The 21,150-nt window shown below is 37.6% G+C and overlaps 1 protein-coding gene across 1 annotated transcript in view; it reads right to left on the bottom strand.

Annotated features, from left to right (window-relative positions):
- The window catches only part of KPNA1 (karyopherin subunit alpha 1), a 50,782-nt gene that overhangs the window by 25,387 nt on the left and 4,245 nt on the right, over nt 1-21,150 (bottom strand). The window contains exons 2-6 of the mRNA XM_030958932.1: nt 12,701-12,834; nt 11,777-11,884; nt 9,943-10,042; nt 9,291-9,385; nt 5,844-5,975 (exon numbers count right to left, since the gene is read on the bottom strand). Of these exons, the coding sequence (XP_030814792.1) occupies nt 5,844-5,975; nt 9,291-9,385; nt 9,943-10,042; nt 11,777-11,884; nt 12,701-12,829 (564 nt within the window). The 5' untranslated portion in view covers nt 12,830-12,834. The remainder of the gene's footprint in view (nt 1-5,843; nt 5,976-9,290; nt 9,386-9,942; nt 10,043-11,776; nt 11,885-12,700; nt 12,835-21,150) is intronic.

The following is a 21,150-nucleotide window of genomic DNA, read 5'->3' as shown; positions in this document are numbered from 1 at the left end:
GGGGGGGAGGGGAGAAAGAATAATTGTCTTTCACTGAAGATGTGAGTGATTTTGTATGAAGGCACAGTTTCCTTGCCTGGACATCCTTAGACGGGTAAAAAAACAAGGAGGCCCTATTTCATTTGTCTGTGGTCTTTGTTTCTGCCATTATAGCAATATCTATTTTTAAGGTTGACAAGAGTGATAATCACTTAATCCAAGAATCCATTCTGACCCTGAATGACTGACTGGTTTTGCAACAGCAAATCTCACATCAAAAAGTCTGACCAGAGAAGTCAAATAGCACCTCTGCTTTCCCATTCTTCATTGTTTTTAAGGCAAGGAAAGTCTGGCTGTGTAGTCTGGTGTCACAGGAGCTGGTAAGAGAAGATGTTGCAACAAATCCTTGTAATGCTAATCACTGATAGGACACAAGATGCCAATTAATTGAAATACCATGTCCTGGGGTGACTTTAGAAAAATATGCAATGTTTCATTCAATAAGGAAGATGTCTCTCCTTAGGGATTTACTTTAGTTCTTCAGATAAGGAAGGAACAGAACTCAAGCTCATTTAAATTCTTCTCATCAAATACTGCCATAAATACAAAGCTCTGTCATGGTTTCCACAAACACATGAAAAATGACAAGTTTCTTCAGGGTTTGTTTGTCGGAATAACGTTCAATGATTTCCATTTCTTTTGTGCACTCCTCAAGATGCAAATACTTGCCACAACACTTTGGCTTTGGCTTCATTCTACACAACTTAAATGTCTTCATGTTCATTCCCTTTTAGAGCTTATTCAATCAAAAATATTTGAGTAAAAAAAATCCATTTCAGTACCTTCTACTATCTAAACCCCAACTTAAAGATTACATTAATTTTAAGATTTGTAGCCTGATTTTTTTTACCCACATCTCAGGTAAAAGCTGTGTGCAAACTGAAAGTGCAAATGTTGCCTTGTTAATTGACAGCATCTATTTTTATACACTTGTATAAATTTCCATTTATTGCTAACAGCAGAGTAGGGTTTGCTGTAAGTCTTCCATTTATTTTACTCATCAGTGAACTCCAGTGTTTTTTCCTGCAGTGCTGGACAACTTCAGTAGTCAGTAAAAGTAAAGTGCAAGTCTTGTAGAGTACTGTTGAACCATATGGTGCCTTCTGTGAATAATCCATATGCTTTTTGACAACTCTCCACTATCCCTGGGATTCTGAAGAGTCTCAGCCATTATTTCTTCGGGTATTTAAACTAAGTGCTTAACCAATCACCAAGAGTGTGCAGAGTTTGTCTCTCAGTGGAGAAGAAACATTACAAAGAATCAACCCTTTCTCAACATCTGGATGCTGACTTGGGAAAAAGATCCAATGCTGAGATGAAGATGGTGAAGATTAGCTTGCATGCAAGTGTGATTGGCTAAGTGAACACAAGGAAGGATACCAGAAGGACACATTCCTCAGAGATGACTTCTACTATGTCCTAACACAGAAAACATTGTTCTTTCAGTGCCTGGAGTGGTTATAGCTCCTTCTACTCATATCTCATCAGACAAACAGAGAAAGCAGCTCATCCTCACACCTTGACTGTTTGTCCTGATTTTGATTACCAAGTGCTTGTTAATAGGACTGCTGATATAAAAGCCAAACAGAACCTGGACACCAGTCCCACAGGTCAGCTCTGCCAAGCAAGTGATGGTTACCAAAAGGAACAGCAATACAACTAGAAATGGAAAAACACTGAGGGAGAAACATACTGGTTGTCTCAGCTGAAAATGCAAACTTTCCCAAGGGGGAACAGGGCAGCAGGGGATGCTCATGCCACCCTCTGTCCAGCAGAGCACAGTGACACACACCTGTCACTGTGAGACATTCACAATCCTCCTCGACAGGCAGCACAATGCCTTACATGGGTTTTGAAGGAAATTCCATGTTCATCAAGGAAACCCGAGGTGACATCTGGGTTTTAAGTATCACAGCAGGGAAAGTCAGGAAAGAACTGCAGCTAAGACACTGCTGAAGCCACATCAACCTTAAGCATGTCATAAGGGCTTTGATGAAGTCTTACAATAAAAATAATTTCAGGCAGGTAGATCAAAATTTCTAGATGTCTTTTGGAAGAAAAAACCTGTGGTAAGTGGAAAAGGACTAGGACATATGCCACTAACTAAACCTAAAAATCAGTACACCAAAAACAGAAATGGGGAGAGAAGGGAGATGTAGACAGTGTTTTTCATAAATAATGCAGATGTAGATTCTGTGATAAATTCAATTTCTCTGATGGGAAAAATGTACGCTAAATGGTTTGACCACTAACCACAGAGGAAGACTGACAGACAATACAAGCAACGAAAGACTTAAAGGATGGTAGGCTAACTAAATGAGGCCTGTACAACTTAATGGGAAACAGATCTTGCAAAAGGATGTAAGGAATCATTTCATTAACATACGTGTTGCTTATTAAACACAGCTATAAAGATTCCATCACAGACTTCTATAGAACAGCTGATTTAGACTCTTCACTAAACTCTGAAACTAGCATATGCAAAGGAAAAAAGTGTAAAATTAAAACTGGCTTATAGATACGAAAAGTACATGTTGGGAACATTGTGATCAAAAGATAAGGTACACTGATATCTGTTCCTGAGCTACTGATAAGGGAAGCTAGAAATAAAAGACAAAGTAAACACATAAATCTTTAAAACTGACTTCCTGTAAAACAAAAACAGTAGATAATGACTAGCCAATAAGTAAGATATTATACATATTTTTTGTTTATGCCATGCTCTGAATTCAAAATAATGTTATCACCTAACATTTCCTTCTAAATAATTGCTATCTTAATTAGAACACAGTCTTCAATACTTCTTTCTCTCTTCATCTTTTACTGTATGATTACAGGGTTACCTTCTGGCTCCTCTGCCCTGAACACATTATATTTTCTGTATTTTCCTGTATTTTTGTAATTTGTTGCAAATGCAGTTGCCTGCAAATAATAATCTTCACAGTACTACTGTGAGACATAATTAGGGTGATCATTTTAGGAGAAAATTGTAGGCAAATATCACCTAGTATCAGAAATCCAACTTGAGAACTCCAGGATCAGACCTGCTCAAAACACAGGCCTAACTATAAAAATCACTGCTGAGTTGTCCTCAGCTACAAAAGGAAAAAGAAATATTTCACCTTGAGCATTTAAAAACCCCAAAACAAGTACCCACTTACTGAAAACTGAGAGAAGGAAATCGTCCTGCATCAGACACTAAGCAGTAGAAACATTTTTCTCACAAACCTACTATGGGCTTAATTGTAAGAATTTCTTCCCTATTCTCCTCCATGCACTATAACTTGTTCCAACTTTAACAAACAGGGTCATAGTGTGACAAATAAAAGCCTCCTTTACTACCCACTCATCTGTTACCAGGGCAACAATCTGTGCATATACTGAATGAGACAAGAGTCATCTGGAAAAATACTATGCAATTGTGTACTACTCCTATCCTGTAATACAGAGGTACAGGAGCTAACTTCTCAGTGCTTATTTGCTCCTAATTTTTGTTTCAGAGGATACTGTGGTGAGGTGCTTGGGGCTTCTTAAACCTGTTGGGAAAAAAAGCAGAAGTCCTCTTTTGTTGGTCAGCATTAAACCCAATGTCAGCTGTGAGCAGGGCTGCAATCTCCAGAGCTGCAGCAGAGAAACCCACGATGAAACAGTGTAACACTTTGCCACGGTACATTTTCCTTCTTCAACACAGTTTACTACTGAGCAATTTGTAACTGGTACTTTGAGATTACCAGTAAGAAAGAGATCGTGAATTTGGCAGCACTTGAACTGCATGGAAGAATATTTTTCAGTAATGACAACCAAGCCACTCTGCTTGCCTGCAATCTGAATTTTAATATGTCAGCAGTTTATTAGGAGGCAGGGAGTGGGGAAGGACCCAGATAAACTACTTAACTGTGGCCCCTAAGCTCTTCTGTTAATTCACCCACTGAAAGATTGAAGGCTGCACAACTTAATCTAAACAGGTTTGCTCTTCCCACCTGCTCTCTGACATCATCAGGGATGATAACAACCTAACAAAAAAAGCAAGTTAGCTCTTGCACAGAAGATCAATCATTAGGAGAAAAATAAGTAAGAGCAGCCTTGACTATATACAGAGCACCAATCATTCTGCAGGAACAGCACTCTTCAAGTGATGGCTGAATTTGGAAAACAATGCTACCCAGCTCAACCCCCAAAATACAAATCTGAAAGGATCCATATAGCTAAGTCTGGATGGATTTTCATACGGGCAGAACACAGCATTTATCTGCCATTGTGGCAAGTTCCCTATCACATTTCTAATTTCTACAACGACAGCAGACTCAGCTCCTCAAAGCTAAAGTAATGGACAAAAAATACTTTGTATTTTCTTCAACGTTTTTTCAAACACCTAAATTCCATTCCTCTTTAAAAGCCTTCTCAACAATAATACAGTCTGAGACAGAACACTGAAAATGGAAAGATACAAAGTGGAGTAACTTGACAGCTACAGGCAACTAAGAAAAAAATCTGTCTTGTGGAAAATGTTAGGCAACCTTAAGTACAGGTGGTACACTCTGAGCCAGCTACAAGAAAGAAAAGCAAGTTACACAAAGCAGTCCAATGTTTGAGTTGGGACTCCTCCAATCATGCACCTCAATTCAGCCAAATGCAAGGTCAGATATCTAGGAACACAGAACAGAGGTCACACTCACAGGATGGAGAACTGAACCCTGGAAGTCAGTGACTCTGAAAAGAACAATGGATCATACTGGATAATCAGCTTAACCTGAGCTCACAGCAAGCTTCTGTGGCAAGGAGTCCACAAAGACACTGGATATTTACACATCAAAGTATCGAGCAGAAGTGAAAATGAGGCACTATCTCTGCAAACAACACTGCTGAAAGAGTGCTACTGGAATAGCCAGTGCTTGTCATTTCACCACCACAAAAAGATACTGAAACTAAGAAATAATCAGAAAAAGGTCACCAAAAAACAAACCAACCACCACAGAAAGTTCTCAAAATGAGAATTCAGTGTTTAATTTCATTTACTCAAGTAAAGCCTAAGCCATGGTCTGCAAGTAGCTAAAGGAAAAAACACAGAACTTAGTAATGGAGTAAAGAATGTAACAAAAGCAATACCTGGACCCAAAGCTAGTCAAATTTGTATTGTAAAGGTACATACTTTCAAGTTAGGATTAATATTGGCTGAAACTAAATTTGTTAACATCATTAGTATTTCATCACCCTAAGTCTTCAAAGCAAGATTATACGTCTGAAGTATATTCTTGTTTAAATACAATTTACAGACTTCAAATGGAAACTACTGAATCAAATGTTTTGCCTGTGCTTTATACTGATCCCTGTAGGCCTTGAAGAATATTCATCTATGCTGTAAGGAGCTTGGAGAACAAACTGTAATTTCTATTCATGCTTTATCTTCAGGAGAAACAGGCACAAACTTTTCATATCTAAAGCAATTATTCAAACAAGACTCCCTGAATTCCTAAACAGACAGAAATATACCAACCTGTTAGAGAACAAAATGAATTACCTCATTAGCTATGGTTAAGTATATAATTTCCACAAAGAGAAAAATACAATACTTGCTTAGGTAACTTAACACATGCTAAGCACAAAGCAACTGCTGTGTGTAATTTCCATATACTGCATTTTCTCTAAAGGCTTTCTTACAGGATAGCCTTGTTCCTTTCCAGAGAAGGGAAAAAAAAACCCAACAAAACACCAAACAAACAAAACAAACAAAAAGTCAAACAAAAAAGCCTCCAATTCCATAAATTAACACACACACAGAATTCAACACTGTTCTGAATCTTTACCTGTTCCTGTACATCTTCAAACTCTGAACTAAGCAGCTCTATGAAGATGGGGACAGCTCCTGCTTGGATCACTATTCGAGTCTGAAGGGAATTTCCCGAGGCAATATTTGTCAGCACCCACGCAGCTTCAAACTGGAAAACAAAATACAAGTCAGTTTAGTAGGAGCTTTCTATGCCACACCAAACATGGAGACTAAATGTCTTCTAAAACCAGAGAGATCTGGCAGATTCGGCATATGGAAAACATGAGATATTACCAATTAACAGACACTTTGCAAAAAACCAGAATCGTATATTTAAGAGTTATCACTATCACTTGAAACAAAAATTTGCAGCAGTTCCTTATGAGAACATTGGGTTTGCTGTGGCTTTTCATATCTTTTTTTTTTTTTGCTATGCATTTAGGTTACCTTTACCTTTCTTACTAGCTAAGAACCTGTACACAAAACAATGTGCTATCCCACAACATGACACCTGCATTCACTAAATCACCAGTGATATTCCTTAAGATGCAGGAGAAGACATTGTCTCACAAAACTTCATGGATATGAAGCAAATAAAAGAGATTTAAAAAAACCAAACAAACAAAAACAGATTTCTGAAAAACAACACAAAGAACGTCTTTCCAACTCTGGTGATCAGTACTGATGCCAAATGCTATTAGTGTATGATGTTCTTATTCACGACTTGAAGAAAAAGTGAGATCCCAAACACTTTGCATTTTCAACTGTTTTTGTCATTTATTCTTTTAATGTCAACTTGCAAAAGCATTAACTTTTTAAGATGAAATGCAAATTTTTACCCTACCTGAGACCTCAGGCCTCAGAAAACAGATTCCAGAAATCTGTGTTTGAGTAGGTTTCTGCATGCTTTCAGCCCAAAGATTATTACACTACTCTAGCAAATTTACATTTTACTAGGCACATTCAGAATCTATAGAATTAAAAGACTGCTAAAAGTTGAATGAAAAGTAAAAACCAACTAACAGTAAAAATGGAAAGTTGTAAGCTATAAATTAATGATTTTGACATTACCAAAAGATGCTGATCCAGCAGTATTCCAGTGGAAATACTGACATACCTTCAAAAAATGTCTGACGAGACAGAGCAAGGACTTTTATTTAGTGTTTAGTTACAAAACTAACTCCTGCTAAGGAGCTGCACCAAATCCTGAAATGTGCCTGAAATAAGAACTCAAGAATTGAACCTAGAATTCTAAGGCTTTTCATTTCTAAGTGTTGTTAAAGACTTTGGTTTTGAAAATACAATTAAATTAATACAATTAATACAATATAATTAATCTTGCCCTTCTGATCAACTGAACATTCTAGTAAGAATTCCAAAATACATCACTGCAATGCACAAGGAGTATGGGCTGCAAAATAAAGTAGAAACAGACAAAGTCAAAACTGCAAGATTCACCATTAATGAACTAGAAGCAAAACAGTGTGACCAGAACCTAAGGCCAACATAAAATGTTGCTTTCCTTAATAAATGTATAAATAATAAAATGTAATTCTCCTTTCTCTGAAGTGAGTATCCAGTGTTCTGGGGTACATTATAACACAACTATTACTTATCTTTCTACCACAGAGGTCTCCTATCCATATTTTAAAGTTTGTCCTCCAGCTTCCTACTGGTACCACCAGCTCGAACAATTCACAGCTTGGAGACTCACATGGTCTCCAGTGTAAGTCACAGAAAGGTTAGAGAGTGACAGATTCTCTCCTCTTTCTTCTCTGTGGACACCTGATGCTCCAGGATGTATAAACTAAGGAACAGTCACACATTAATGGCAAAGATATCTTTTTGTGGTGCCATTCTTTTTCAAGATTCCTCTCTCCATATGAGAAAAATGTATTTGTTCATGTATGGCTGAAGCAACCCTGGAGAACAGGGGAGCTTTTTAAAGTCTTCCATTTATCTTGAGTAAAAACAGGACAGAGGAATTCCTAACAAATTAGGCCTTCCTATCACTGATCTCAGAGGCCTAGATTTACAGGATATTCCATTGACAACATAGAAAAAAAACAGACCATAAATTCCCATAAAGTTCCAAGTTCATGGACATGGAAGTTGCCATATTCAATCCACCATATAAGCAGCTATAAATTATACTTCACTGTCTCAGAATGAGTTGAAAATCCTTTCCTTCTAGGCTAGGTTACAGTCAGAAATGCCTAGAATGCCAAGCTCAAAGGAATATTTTTGGAAACAATGAGAGAGCAAATAAAAACATTAGAAGGTGAGTTCCAGAGAACTTCTTAACTGATCACAGCAAAAAATTCTACCTGCAGACACTAAATTGCCAAGCAGACAGAGAGATTTGGCAAGATAGAGGAAAATTACCCAGGTAGAATGGAGTATCAAGAGCAACATATTCAAGTTTGTATTTTCACTGCTTTCCTACAAACTCTTTAGGACAAGCTTGCACATTTCCACTCTGACTGATTTTTCCCATTTCCATGTAAAAATCAATAAATGTTACACCAATAAGGCCACAAGAATTGCTTCCATTTATCTGCCTGTCTTGGGTTTCTATGCTTGACCCCAATAAGTAATAAAAGGTATTCAATTTATTTTTTTTTAAAACAGATAGTTTACAAATCTTGCATTGGAGATGCAAACCAACCAGCTTAAATCTGATACATACTCTTAGTTACTCCTCAAAGGAACCTAATAGACCTCTGAAATTCTGTGGATAACAATCTGAAAAGCAATACCTGTAAATGCTTTCTCTGATGTGTAAAAAACCTAATTTCTTGTATATTTCCAGTCAACAAAATTTGGATTTCACATGGCATTCACAAACCTGTTGCCTTCTGCATTTTAAAAGAACACTGATTCTAATCTAAGAGTTGTATTTAATGGCTACATGTTAACATATTTTTTCCCTTTCACTTTCTATTAGCCAAGAAAGACTGACCAGAAAAACACACAGCTGGAAATAAGACAAAGGTCAAGAAAAATTAACCACTATTGTAGCACATATAATTCAGTTTTTCAAACCACAGTAAGGCTTCCAGCTTTCTATGCTTATCATTACAGATTGTATTTCTAAACTTTTTTTTTTACTTTAATCAAAAATTTAAATCCTAATTCTAAAGATTTAAAACGGCCTTCAATTTGTACAAAGAAGGCAAACATCAAAGTTTTGTTTAATAGTTTTTCATCTGTTGAGCTCCAAATTTCAAGCTCTGTATTTGCTGAAGTCTACAGACCCCATCCTATCAATCACTCAATGCATGTCAGGCATCCCTCTCACTCTCTCTCTCCTGTCCTGCACCCAGAGGTCTTGCCAGGAATTCTGAAGATAAAACAGCTTTTTTAACACAGTGAAGAAAGAGAGGAAGTACAGCTGAAAAAATCACTAATTTTCTTCCTATATAACTTGCATCACCAAATGCCTTCCTAAACTAGGAAGGCAGATATATTTGTATTTTTATACCTGCAATGTACAGTTTTCTTTCCGCTTCAGGAACTCCACAAATCTGGCCACAACTCCTTGTGTGCTTATGACTTCATCTATTGGAGGATTTGGTTCTGTTTAAAATAAGAAGTTACATTAGATACATTCATTCCTTTGTAAGGAAATTCTCAAATTACTGCATCAAAACAATATCCAGTGACATAGTGACTGCTCTTTTCTTCGAGTGTGCTCTTTTTCTACAATATTTCACTAAAAGGCAACACATTCCTATCTGTCAACATAGGAAAACTCCAGAGCTTTGAGGTAATAAGATAACATGATTCAGAGCACTGATGCTCTCAGTAGTTTAGGCAGGCTGATTTCAGAGCAGTAGCTCTGTGCAGTCACTCTGGCATGCACACATGCAGAAGACCTTTGGTATATCAACACGTTTGGGCCAGAGACACTGCCTACAACATCTGAACTTACTTCCAAGAGGAGATCTCACATCTGCAACACTCAGTATACATTTCAAGAGAAGAAGTGACTATTACATACATCAAGCTGACATTGTGTCAAGCAGAGCTTGACCCTGAAATTTCAGTGTGAAACTCAATTTTTATTGCTGTCAAAGTAAAACCACATGCTAGGGAGGCTTCTACATTTTTCTCTAAGTAATTGCAGCCCTTACCTTTAGAAAGCAGCTTTCGGAACTTCTGGGTGGCTGAGAGCTGCTGCTCTGGACTATTGGAGAAAATCATCTCAATCATATCAGCAGTGATGACTGCACTCTAGGATTTACATGGGGAAACAGAATGAGGGTGAGAGAGAGCAAAAGGGAAAAAATCTGGAATTAGCAACATACAGGTTATATTTGCTAAACCAGTATAAAGCTTACCTCTTACTGAATAAAAACTTAGGTAAAACCATTATGGACAACATAGAAATCATTATATATGAACATCTACAAAAGGCAGCATCATTCTCAAATGAAACTTTGCTTTACTGAAAGCTAGAATTCAAGCTTTCCTCAAGATATGGCAAGAAAATTATTCTTCAGAATTTTTCACTGGTATTCTCTCCCTTTGTCTAAAATAAATGTAAAATTGTCAGCCTTAAGAAAAAGTAATTATGTTAGCATTTAGGTTTCCCTAACATGTACATTTTGACTTATTCTCTTACACCAAAATGTATAGGACCTGTCATTCCTAGAAGAGTCGACACACCCTAATGTTTGTTATCAACATCAAGTAGAGGTATTAAATTTTCCATAATACTGATGGTTTCCAATAATATGAATAAAATAAATCAGCAACCTTTCTTATGCTAGGTAAAATCTGACATTCTGCTCACCACACATGTACCCATGTAAAGAAGCATAAGAAAAGTCAGATTTTTTTCTTCCACTTCTAATCTAATCTTCAGATCCATCTGATCCCAACCCTTAGACAGACAGGGAGACAGATGACAGTGCTGAAAATACTTAAGCATTGTCTGTAACAGCCAAGATCTCCAACTGTTAAGAGCCTGAAATTAATGGCATTTAACACAGCAAACTGTGTAATGACACTATCTATCAATTAGGCAGAAGCCTTTCCTTACTTTTTACTCTCTATTTGTTTAATGTAAGTGTCCACACAAATGATTAATGGTATTTAGGACTTGCCCGATATTTGAATACTATCTTGAAGAGTAAAACCATGTACTCTATTATTGATCTACCACACTGTAAGAATTTATAAGCATTTATAAGCATTTCTCTGTTTCCCAGTAATTTTCAAGGCTCATATAACCACCATAGCTCAGCCTGATTTCTATGGAAACATCACTTGCATACTCTGAACACAGGCACTGTGAAGATCAGCGACACTTTTAAGTGAGAACTGCACTTTCTTTAAACTTTTCTGTTGTAGAACTGAAACCTTTACCATTTTGCTTTCCAGAGAGAAAGTAAAAAAGTCTAATTCCCAGAAGAAGTATTTTTCTGTAATTTTAAATTCTAGCACAGAAAGGGGTTCAAGGCCTCCTGCAGACAGTTAAGCTAGGTCTAGCAGTGTTTCCAACACTTAGGTTAAAAATGGTGCCACTTGAAAGTCTGCTAAGAAAGCTTTCCACCCAGCCCCTCTATAACATTGTAAATTGCAATAACACACAGCCTGATCTGTATTTTTATGCTTCAAGCCGTATGAATTTCAGATTATAAAAACTCTGGGCAACAGTTGATAGAATCAACTGTTAACCCATAATGGTGAACACTTAATCCAGGAAGTGATCTGCCTGCCAGGACAATGACATTTCATTTCATTTTCTTGAGCACATACCCTCTGAAAAACCACTTGCTATATATCCCTGCCATTTTTCTCTCAAGTAATCTGTTTCAGGGTGGTTCATTGACATGGGTGTTTCGGAGTTGTCCATCTCTGAATGCATTCTTCACATCATTCTGGAATTTCATTTCCATCATGCCACTGCACAACTGACTTGCCCAGCTTCAACCAGCACTGTATTCATTTCTCATCACTTACAGAAGTCATCTCCATGTTGTTCATCTGAGCCTCATGGAAGCCCCCATCTGACATCACTTCCTCCTCCGTTTCTTCCTCAGCCGTTGCAACATTTCGGCGTTTAAACAACTAAAGAGAGAAAATATTTAACATGTATATAAAATATTTAACATATATATGTATATTTAATATATATTACATAGCCAATATATACACAGCATGTTGCATCAGGCTGCTATAAAAACTACACATGCTATCACCTGAGAGAAGGCAGTACACTGGCTACAGGACTTCAACTGACAGCACATGGAGAAAGCTTAGCCATGGAGTAAATGAAAAAACAGTAATGTGCTAAAATATTGGTTCCTAACAGTTCTGGAAAACTGTTCACTGATGTCCCCTTCTCTTCTTCACCATCTGCCGCCATCTACAAGCTCTCTAGCTTCCACACCATTCCCTTCTTGCAGAGGATGCTGGGGTTCAGAGACCTGATAAATTCCTGGGTGTTACACATCTTCACAGAACACCTCCAGGGGCTCTGACAGTCGAGTTACAGTGGGAAAGAGGGCTCTGGAGGATGATCATACATAGGTTACTATACTGGGATGAGCAGAATTTGGTTGCTATGACTTAGAGAAGGTTCCCAGTTTAAGATGTCCTGAGAAGAGCCGGAGAGGCTACAGCTACTGGTCAGACAGTTTTGTCTGACCCTCAAGCTGCTCTGGCCAATGTTACTCCTGAGTGAATGAGGAGCATTCACTCTATGTCTTGTAGAGCCTGCAGAAGAGGCAGTGAAGTGTGCAAGTGATTCTGATTTCAGACTGACGGCGTATGAATTCAGAGGGCAGGAACAACTGAGAAGGGGTTTGGGGGAAGCAGAGTCAGAGCCACTGCAAGACAGGACTATTTAAGGACTGGTCACAGATATGTCAACTGCTGTGTTACCTGCTCCTCTCTCTTTTGCTTCCGTAGCTGAAGACCCTCTTCCTCCCGCCTGCGACGCATCTCGTCAGGGTTTAGAGATTTGTTCTTGTAGCTCTTCAGCCGGAAATTCTCTTTTCCTGAGGTCGTCATGATTCCTTCACAACGCAATTTAAAAAAGAAGACAAAATTACTCTTCAACAACACATAATTTTTTATTGTCTCCACTCCTTACACTCTGTAGCCATGAACTTCCAGCCACTGCCCCCCTGTATTCCATCACCTAACTTCTAAAAAAATTTAGAAGGTGGAAAGCAAAATTCACAGAATTGTCACTTTGGTGTGTCAGTTCTTCAAAAAACTTTTATTTTATCATTTTGAGGCACACACTGGAGAGTAAGTAAAATATTTTACTAAGAACAAAGGTCTATAAGGCAGAGTATATAGCCTGGGTGAAAAAGAATACTATACTAAAAAATTTTAACATTTCTCCACACAGAGAGTTAGCCAAATTACATACTCCTGTTTTTAGTCAAAAGTGAAGGTGTCTTAGCTGCTTTTTATCTTCATTTACTTTGCATGTCAGTAAAGGGGCTTTTTTTTTTGCACTTCATATCCAACATTTTAAGCTAATTCAACACAACCCTGTTGAAGAAACTTGAAGAAACTGTGTTCTTCCTATCCAGACAAGGCCTACAAGGAAATTGAAACAAAAAGAAAAATTTTCGGTGAAGATGGTTTAACCATTGAAAATGCTCAGTCCTGCAAAGAAAGCAGTGCTATTGTTCCCCTCCTCCCCACCCCCAATCCCTAATCCTGCCACTGTTTATGCAGAGGGGCCTTTTTTCAGTCTGTGATTTCCATCTGTCTTATGTAACTCAGTGGGTCGGCATTTAGAGCTGCCCATGATGATTTGCACATGTACAACACCACACTTTGGAGTCACTCAGCATAAAGCAGTAGGAACTGTAGAACTGTGTGGAAAGAACTCATTCCCCTGAAAGCAATGGGTGTGGATCAGGTCTCTGCTCTTAGTGCTCCATTCTGCTGCTACTTCTCTCCTTCCATCAACCCTTTAAATCCAAAAGAGTTTGGGAATCAAATTCTCAACACGTCAGTGTTTCCATGCATCTTCACAGAGATGCAGAGTCTCTGACATATTGTAAATCCTGTAACAAAGAATTTAGGAAGCTGCACTATATAAAAAGTTACTCTACAGGACTTTTAAAGGTCTCTTTCATCTGCTCTAATGTGTTGCATTAAATAAGCTAGCCACCTCAAATTCCATAAGCACAGAATCATCAGATGATAAATGATCTCCTGTGCATTTTCTACTTTAAAATTAAGCAACATGAGTCTGTACAGATTCTCAACAGCTTAGGTTTCCTCTTTAAAATGCATCAAATGTATATTGAGTCTACTCCAACAACTCTTCTTTCAGTTAGCACAAAGAGTTGTAAGATAATAATAATAATAAAAAAGACATTCAAATATGCCTCTTGCTAGAGCCTCTTTTTAAGTTGCAACCATTTATAAGAATTCTGATGATCAGAACTGACTTTCACAGAAAACATTTTGGACATCACTTCAAGTGTTACTGTATTCTGACAACTTTTTAAAAATTTTAAAATATTTTTAAAATGTTCAGGGACACAGAACTACTACACTGATTGTCAGTCAATCAATCAAATAACGTTGCACAAAATGCAACATTAGTAACCTGAGCATACAGGTAAGCAATTCAGCAGCCTAATTTTGCTGAAAAGATTCTCCTGAAACGGCCTTTTTTAATAAAGGTACGACAAAAAGATAAATCTTTTAATAATCATAGCACCAGAAGTTCACTACATCTTTCTTAACAGCTTTGAGACCCCTTTCTTCCTGTGTTTACATGTCTGAGCTTCAAGTGTTCATGATTCTTACAGTATGCTTAGCAATTATATGTTCTTCACATTTTTAGCTTAAGTGACTACTACCTGTATATTAAACACACATACTATTTGAATAAGCCTGGGATTTTAACTGTAAAAAGAAGTTCAGTCAACAAACACTCAAAATTTCTTTCATTCCTAAAATATTTTGAACAAAGTACTTTACATATTTTAGAATAAGCAAGTTGAACTCAAACACCAGGTGGACAACCATGAGCTAGAAGGACATTCCTAACATGAAAATGACTTTGCAGACACTCTGGTCATTCAGACCCTGACCATGAATAAACACAGTCACACACTACAGCCCAGATAACATCTCAGGCCTTCCACAGTGTTACTAATAATTCTCCATTTTTGTCTGAAGCCTGTCTTCTCCCACTTATAAGACTGTATTTACCTTTAATTGGGATTTCAGGACTTTGGTAACTCCTTTGATAAACTCCTGTGGTCATTTCACACCTTCACTTTCAATACCTACAAGTTCTTAATTTAACTGAATTCTTGACAGGGAACATCTTCATCCCTTAATACTGAATTTCATCTAATTTCTATTATGCAGCCTCCATCCAATGTTCCAATGTTTCTAAACATCAATGACACAACCAACTTCATAATAAGTAAGTTTCCTTAAGTGTACTCTTCCTTACTGTACTTATCAACCTAGTTTCCCCCTCATCCCCCATTTGCACACTGATTTTCTTTCAATTAATTTTGCTTCTGTCTTTAAGGTAATACTTGAATTCTTTCTCTGACTTTACTGCAAGCCCTCTACCCAACAGCTTCACAGGTATTATCTTTCTTACATGCTCTACAAGCTGTAGCTGCAGGTTTTAGCTATGCTTATTTCTGACTTTCTAGACAGCTCACTTGGCTGACTAACCCCTTCCTCTACTTCATGAGTAAACTGTACAATTTAAATCTTTTCAAAATAGTATATTGTCTTTTATCTGGGAGTACAAACACCTACCACCAAATGACTAGGCAGAGAGTTTCTTTCATTAAAGGTGAAAAGATTAAACTCTCTTGATCACTGAGAAGTTACCAATCCAACTAGAGATGGGTTCAATATCTTATTTTATACTAGGCCGTCATTGGTAGTAAATAAAATCCCAGCACACAGCCACACACCTATTTTATACCCCTGTCTGTCTAATCTCTATAACTGTTAAACCCATAGTTATTTTCTAGAAGTAATTCTTACTTCCTGAAGGTATCTTGAAATAAATTCTTTCTTTACCACTCTTTTACTGGTTTCCTGACTACTGGTGAAAAATTCAACGAGTGCATCAAGGATTCCATCCAGCCCACACATACTGACAGCATCTTTAGACCTATTCAAATGTGTGAGCACACAATGGCTTTTTAGGACTAAAAATGTAACAGCTCTATGTTAGTTGTTACAGTCAGCCAAGGACTGTCTGCTATAAATCTCCTCCTCCATTTTTGAGGATGTAGCTTTTTCCCCAGACTAAACCACAGAAGCAAAACAACTTCAAATTGTCTCTCTGGTCTTCAGCAGCTTTGGTGTGACTTAGCTGAAAATCTTTCAGTGGTTACTTCAAGTTCACCCTTGCAGCAAATAGCAAACCCTGAATCTTCTCTGCATTGTCAAAATTAACGCTACTTCTGGAGAAAATCTGTGGTGGTTGTCATGGAAATGTTCTACCCATCTTTTCTTTCCTAAAGATAGCACAGCATTGTCCACATTTTTGATACTCCTGGCTACAGATAAAAACCTCTGGAGACCTGGTAAGGAATTTTCATGGTGTATTTCTTGGGCTTTTGTGCAACACCACTCAAGCCCCATATGACACCTTCTCCTTCTCAGTTTGTCTGCATAAACACAAATTTTAGCAAAATTAAACCCACTATTTCTGGATGTCTGCATTTCCATAGGGCAAACATGATCCCAAATTTTTTTGCTGATTAAGACAAAAACCATACCGAATGTGGATGTATTCTAAGCACGCGTTTTTAGGGGAAATAAGAAGCTCTGCATTTCTCCTTGTTCATCAAGTCAAAGAAACTCTGAAGCACTGGGAAATACAGAGTCACTTATTGCCATGACCTACCTTGTCCCAAGCAATCATCTAGATAGGAATAAAAATGAACTCCCTGCCTTCTTAAATCAGCTATCACTGTCACTAGACTTAAGGGCTTTGCCAGAAGGAATACCTTGTGACTAATACTCTTGGATATTTCACACGTCAGAGGTACCGACATGTAAAAATAAAGCCCTTACAAATCAAGAGCTGTATAATTATAAATATACATATAAAAATTCCCATTTTTTTTACACATGAAATAGCATATATGTACCATGTATACATAATGAAAATAAGATTACCAAATACACTCCTGATATTAAAGACTATTAAGACAGACTTTCCTTTTTTGGAAATCAGGGCAAGAATATGAAAAAAAAAATGTGTTTCAGAAGTGTAGATCTATACATGACATTCTACCTCACAATGGGAATAGGTCAGAAGGGCAAGACTTGAAAATTAAGGCAGAATAGGAGTTTGAAGAGAAAGTGTGATAAAAACTTATCAAAATACCCATGATTTGGCATATTATGAGTACATTTCCTAACTGAGGTGGATGTCAGAAGGAAAGGAGTCACTGGAGGCAGACTTGGGAGCTCTGTTGCGCTGTCACGCTGCTGTCTCTCCCTTAGATTGCTGCCAGAGAGACACAGAAAAGATACAAGAGGGACCATCAGCCCTGAAAGGACAACTCGTGTTAGAAATGCCACTGTCAAGCAGTGAGAGGAGTTGGAATTATTCAAGGGAAGAAATGCACAAAAGCTTTACTTCCAAGCAGATTATAGTTTGTTTACTGGCTCTGCCATGAGATTCTACACGTCCTAGAGAAGAAGTTTCCTCACAATCACACTTCCTGACATCAAGCCAAATACCTACAGCACAGCCTGGACAGATGTTTGAGCAATTCACTGAGCTCTGATTACAGGATACATCACCTTCTGACACTCTTCCATGTGAGACTAGAAAACCTATCCAATTTAAAAAGCCAACCTGAAAGCAGCACTTGGTCATTCACTGCCCTCATGAACACATTCTCCAGAAAAAAAAAAATCAGTATTTTGGCCACAAATGTGTCTGGGTTTTTTTCCCCTATGAAGTGTAGATTTTGGAAAGTCCTTGGGATTTGCTTTTTGGTAATCCACAGGCAACGAGACAGGATGCTAACAGAAGTATTTAAATCCTGGGGAAGTAAATGGTCAGCATTCTTGCAGAGGACAGACAACAAAAACCTTTCACAATAAAACCATGAATAGTACAGGGCATAGAACGATAAAAGTATCACCTGGGATTAATGCTATTTCCCTGGAAAAACTTCAAGAGCAAAATCCTACATTTGGCATCATCCTACAGAGATGAAAACACATCCACCAAGTCTCTATACTGTTGACAGTATTATCTGAGTGAAAAAGAAAAATAAAGGAAATCAACAGATTGACTTCTCTCTTCACTGCTGTCTCCTGTTTTTCAAAAGCCAGCTCAGCCAGATAAACACTTTGATGAGGTTGTGCCAACTTCTAATGCAAAACTATTTGACAAACCATGCTGGCTTACAGGGATCTGTGGGAATGCCCATCAGTAGAAACACCCATACTATCTGAGGGACAGGGGTTTTACTTTCTCTCTGTCCTCAGACTCTTGTAAAGCTCAGGACATCTACAGGAAAGGATATTTAATCATCTCAACTACAAAAAGCTATTGTTCAAGAAAAGCACAGCCAATTTCCAAGACTTCTGCTTACCTTTCTCTAGCTGTAAAAGAGGACTGGGAAACACATCTCACAATCACTATAAAATCAGCAGTTACAGTATTTGTAAAGACCTGTAAAGTGAGTTTTGCTCCAGCCCTAACAAGGAAACAAAACAATCCTGTGAATTCCATTTTCTGTGGTTTATGAAAGCTGCAACAGCCCAACAGCAGGGATCCACAGTCCTAGGGCAAGCAGCATACAAGAACAATGGAGAAGAAAAGGAACCACCACCCTCTGCTATTCAAAAGGCCAGAAGACTAAAGGAGCTTCAGATGCAACATAAGAATGGTAGCCAAACATTAATAGAATGTATAGCCTTGAAACAGGGTTCAGACTTTAAGAGACTTTCTGTTAAAAAATGGAATTAGGAAGTGGATTTCTTCATGGAACTGTTGCTCATTTGCATATCTTTTAAATCTGCTTTATTTTGCAGGCTTCCTAGTCCTCTTAAGGTTTTTCCCTGCCCAGTGGTAAGCCTTAATTCACAATTGTTTCTGTTCTAGCACTTTTATAACCCTGAGAAATAGCAAAACAAGTACTAACCTACCTAATCTATGGCTAAAGTTGGCATGTTCTAGCTCTAGACCACTTGGCAAGTTGCACTGGTTCTTAAAAATAAGAATACCCTTAAAATAATTAATACAAGACATAAAAACCAAACAACATTGCACAACATGGAATGTGATATTACAGAAAAATTACAGACTTTAATATTGCTCAAAGGCAAAAAAAAAAGAGGAGGGAATACATTGTGTGCTATCTGAACAATGTTGAGACAGCTCTGTCAAATGTGCAGGGATGTAACAATGTCACATTTCACACCTCATCCTGACTTTCCCATCCACAAACAAAAAAAAGGCCTGAAAAGTTGGCTAAAGTAAAGACAAACAACTACCACATCAAAGGTATCTCTGCAAAATTACTGATCTTGAAGGGTACATTGATTATATCTCCAGGTAACTCAGAAAAATCTTCTGTCCTTACAAAAAAAGTACCTATTTTTTAAGAGATGTACTTAAAACCAGGCCAACACCAGCTTGACAAGCTCCTGATCTTTACACTAAAAAAACAACCCCATAGGGGGAAAAAAATCAAGTAAATATATTTCTGGTTGCATAAAGAAACCAACCACTAACAGAAACAGAACTACCTGACACTTGGTCTACCTCAGAACCTGATCTGGCACATCAGCCTGTATTACTAGTTAAACCAACTGACAGCTGGACACTTAATTTTTAAAAGTTTGAGGATTGTGTAGGGTTTTTTTCTCTCTTTTTTGAAAAATATTGCTGAACAGATTAAGAAATAATGCATTTACTACGTTTATTGAAAAACAGTTTTAGAAGGCAACATGCTCAATAAAAGATTATATAGTGTGTATCTAGCACTTCACTATACATTTACTACAATGAAGATATTTACAAGCTGTTTTGAGTTCCATTTTTAAAAGCTCCATTTTGACTTAACAAGGCAGCAGATACAGTTTTCAAAGTTACAGAAAGCTTTTAACTTGAGTGAGAAGCCAAAAAACTGACTATCAAAGACAGGTCAATTTAAAATGGAAACATCTTCAAATTTGTTAACTGAGACTTTCTGACTTGAGTTGAAAACACAAAATTCCTTTACTGTGTTCAAAGACACAGCAGTGCAATAAATCTGTTTAAATTAAAAAACCTTCACCTTCATTTCTGTAACCCCACAGTCCACAATCAGCCTGAAACCAAAAGGTCCCACAAGTCATAACACAAAGAAGCAAGTGATGGGGAATTAAACTATTCAGCCACACAGGATTATACTGACATTAAAAAAAAATAACCTCACATTAATGTGCCCATCCATATGAACCAACAGAAGTGATCGTTCCTGTATGCCAAATGAAAATGTAGCCTGTTTTACTTTTGAAGAAGAGATACATTTGTATTTTGATCAAGATTATAGCACATCCTCCCTGCACTCACAGAATGGGCTGGCCAACTATGTATTTTCTGTAAGGTTATATCTAAAAGAGGGACTGCTTGAAAAACCACATTTGACAGTCATCTGTCAGAAGAAAAGATCACCCTAACATTTCCAAAATCCTAACTTGCCCTAAACATTATTTGTGAGTGAACAAGAGTGCACCTTTCAGAATTTCACACAATGAAAAGCAGAAGCCTACAAATTTGGTTAAAAACAAACTAAATTAATAATTAAGTTGACTTTGTAGTTTCAAGCAGCTTTTGTTTAGGGTTGGAAATATCAGAAGGCACTGAAAGCAAAGCTACCTCATGCTTCCCATGATGACAAATCTGCCTGCCACAATTGTATCATTTGCTGTGACTCAGCACTATGGAAGATACCCGCGCAAACCAACAAAATAACAGTAAGTCAAAATTCTACTGATTTCATCCTAGCTTTGGAGATCAGCAATGCAGGAGTCACACAGCACTGAGGTATCAGCCACATCAAGCCAAAACCCACAGGCACTTCAATGCTTAGTTACACTATTCTGCCTCCCTCACCCCATTTACACCCAATACCCCTCCTACCAAAAGCTCCTGAATCCAACTAACAGCACATTCACAGAGATACCTCTTCTCTTTTCTGATAACTTATCAGTACCAAAAAAAAGGCAGAAGAAGAACACATAGGCAGTTGAAGAAAGGATCATGTGGAAGCTCTTACAAAGAATCCCTGTGCCTTTTAAGAGGCAATCTCATCCTACTTCAGACAAAAATCACAACAACCTAATGTTAATCACAACATTAT

Source organism: Camarhynchus parvulus, chromosome 1 (genome assembly GCF_901933205.1).
Source record: "Camarhynchus parvulus chromosome 1, STF_HiC, whole genome shotgun sequence".
Taxonomy (NCBI): domain Eukaryota; kingdom Metazoa; phylum Chordata; class Aves; order Passeriformes; family Thraupidae; genus Camarhynchus; species Camarhynchus parvulus.
The sequence above is the reverse complement of the archived record's forward strand: the minus strand, read 5'-3'. Positions and strand labels throughout refer to the sequence as shown.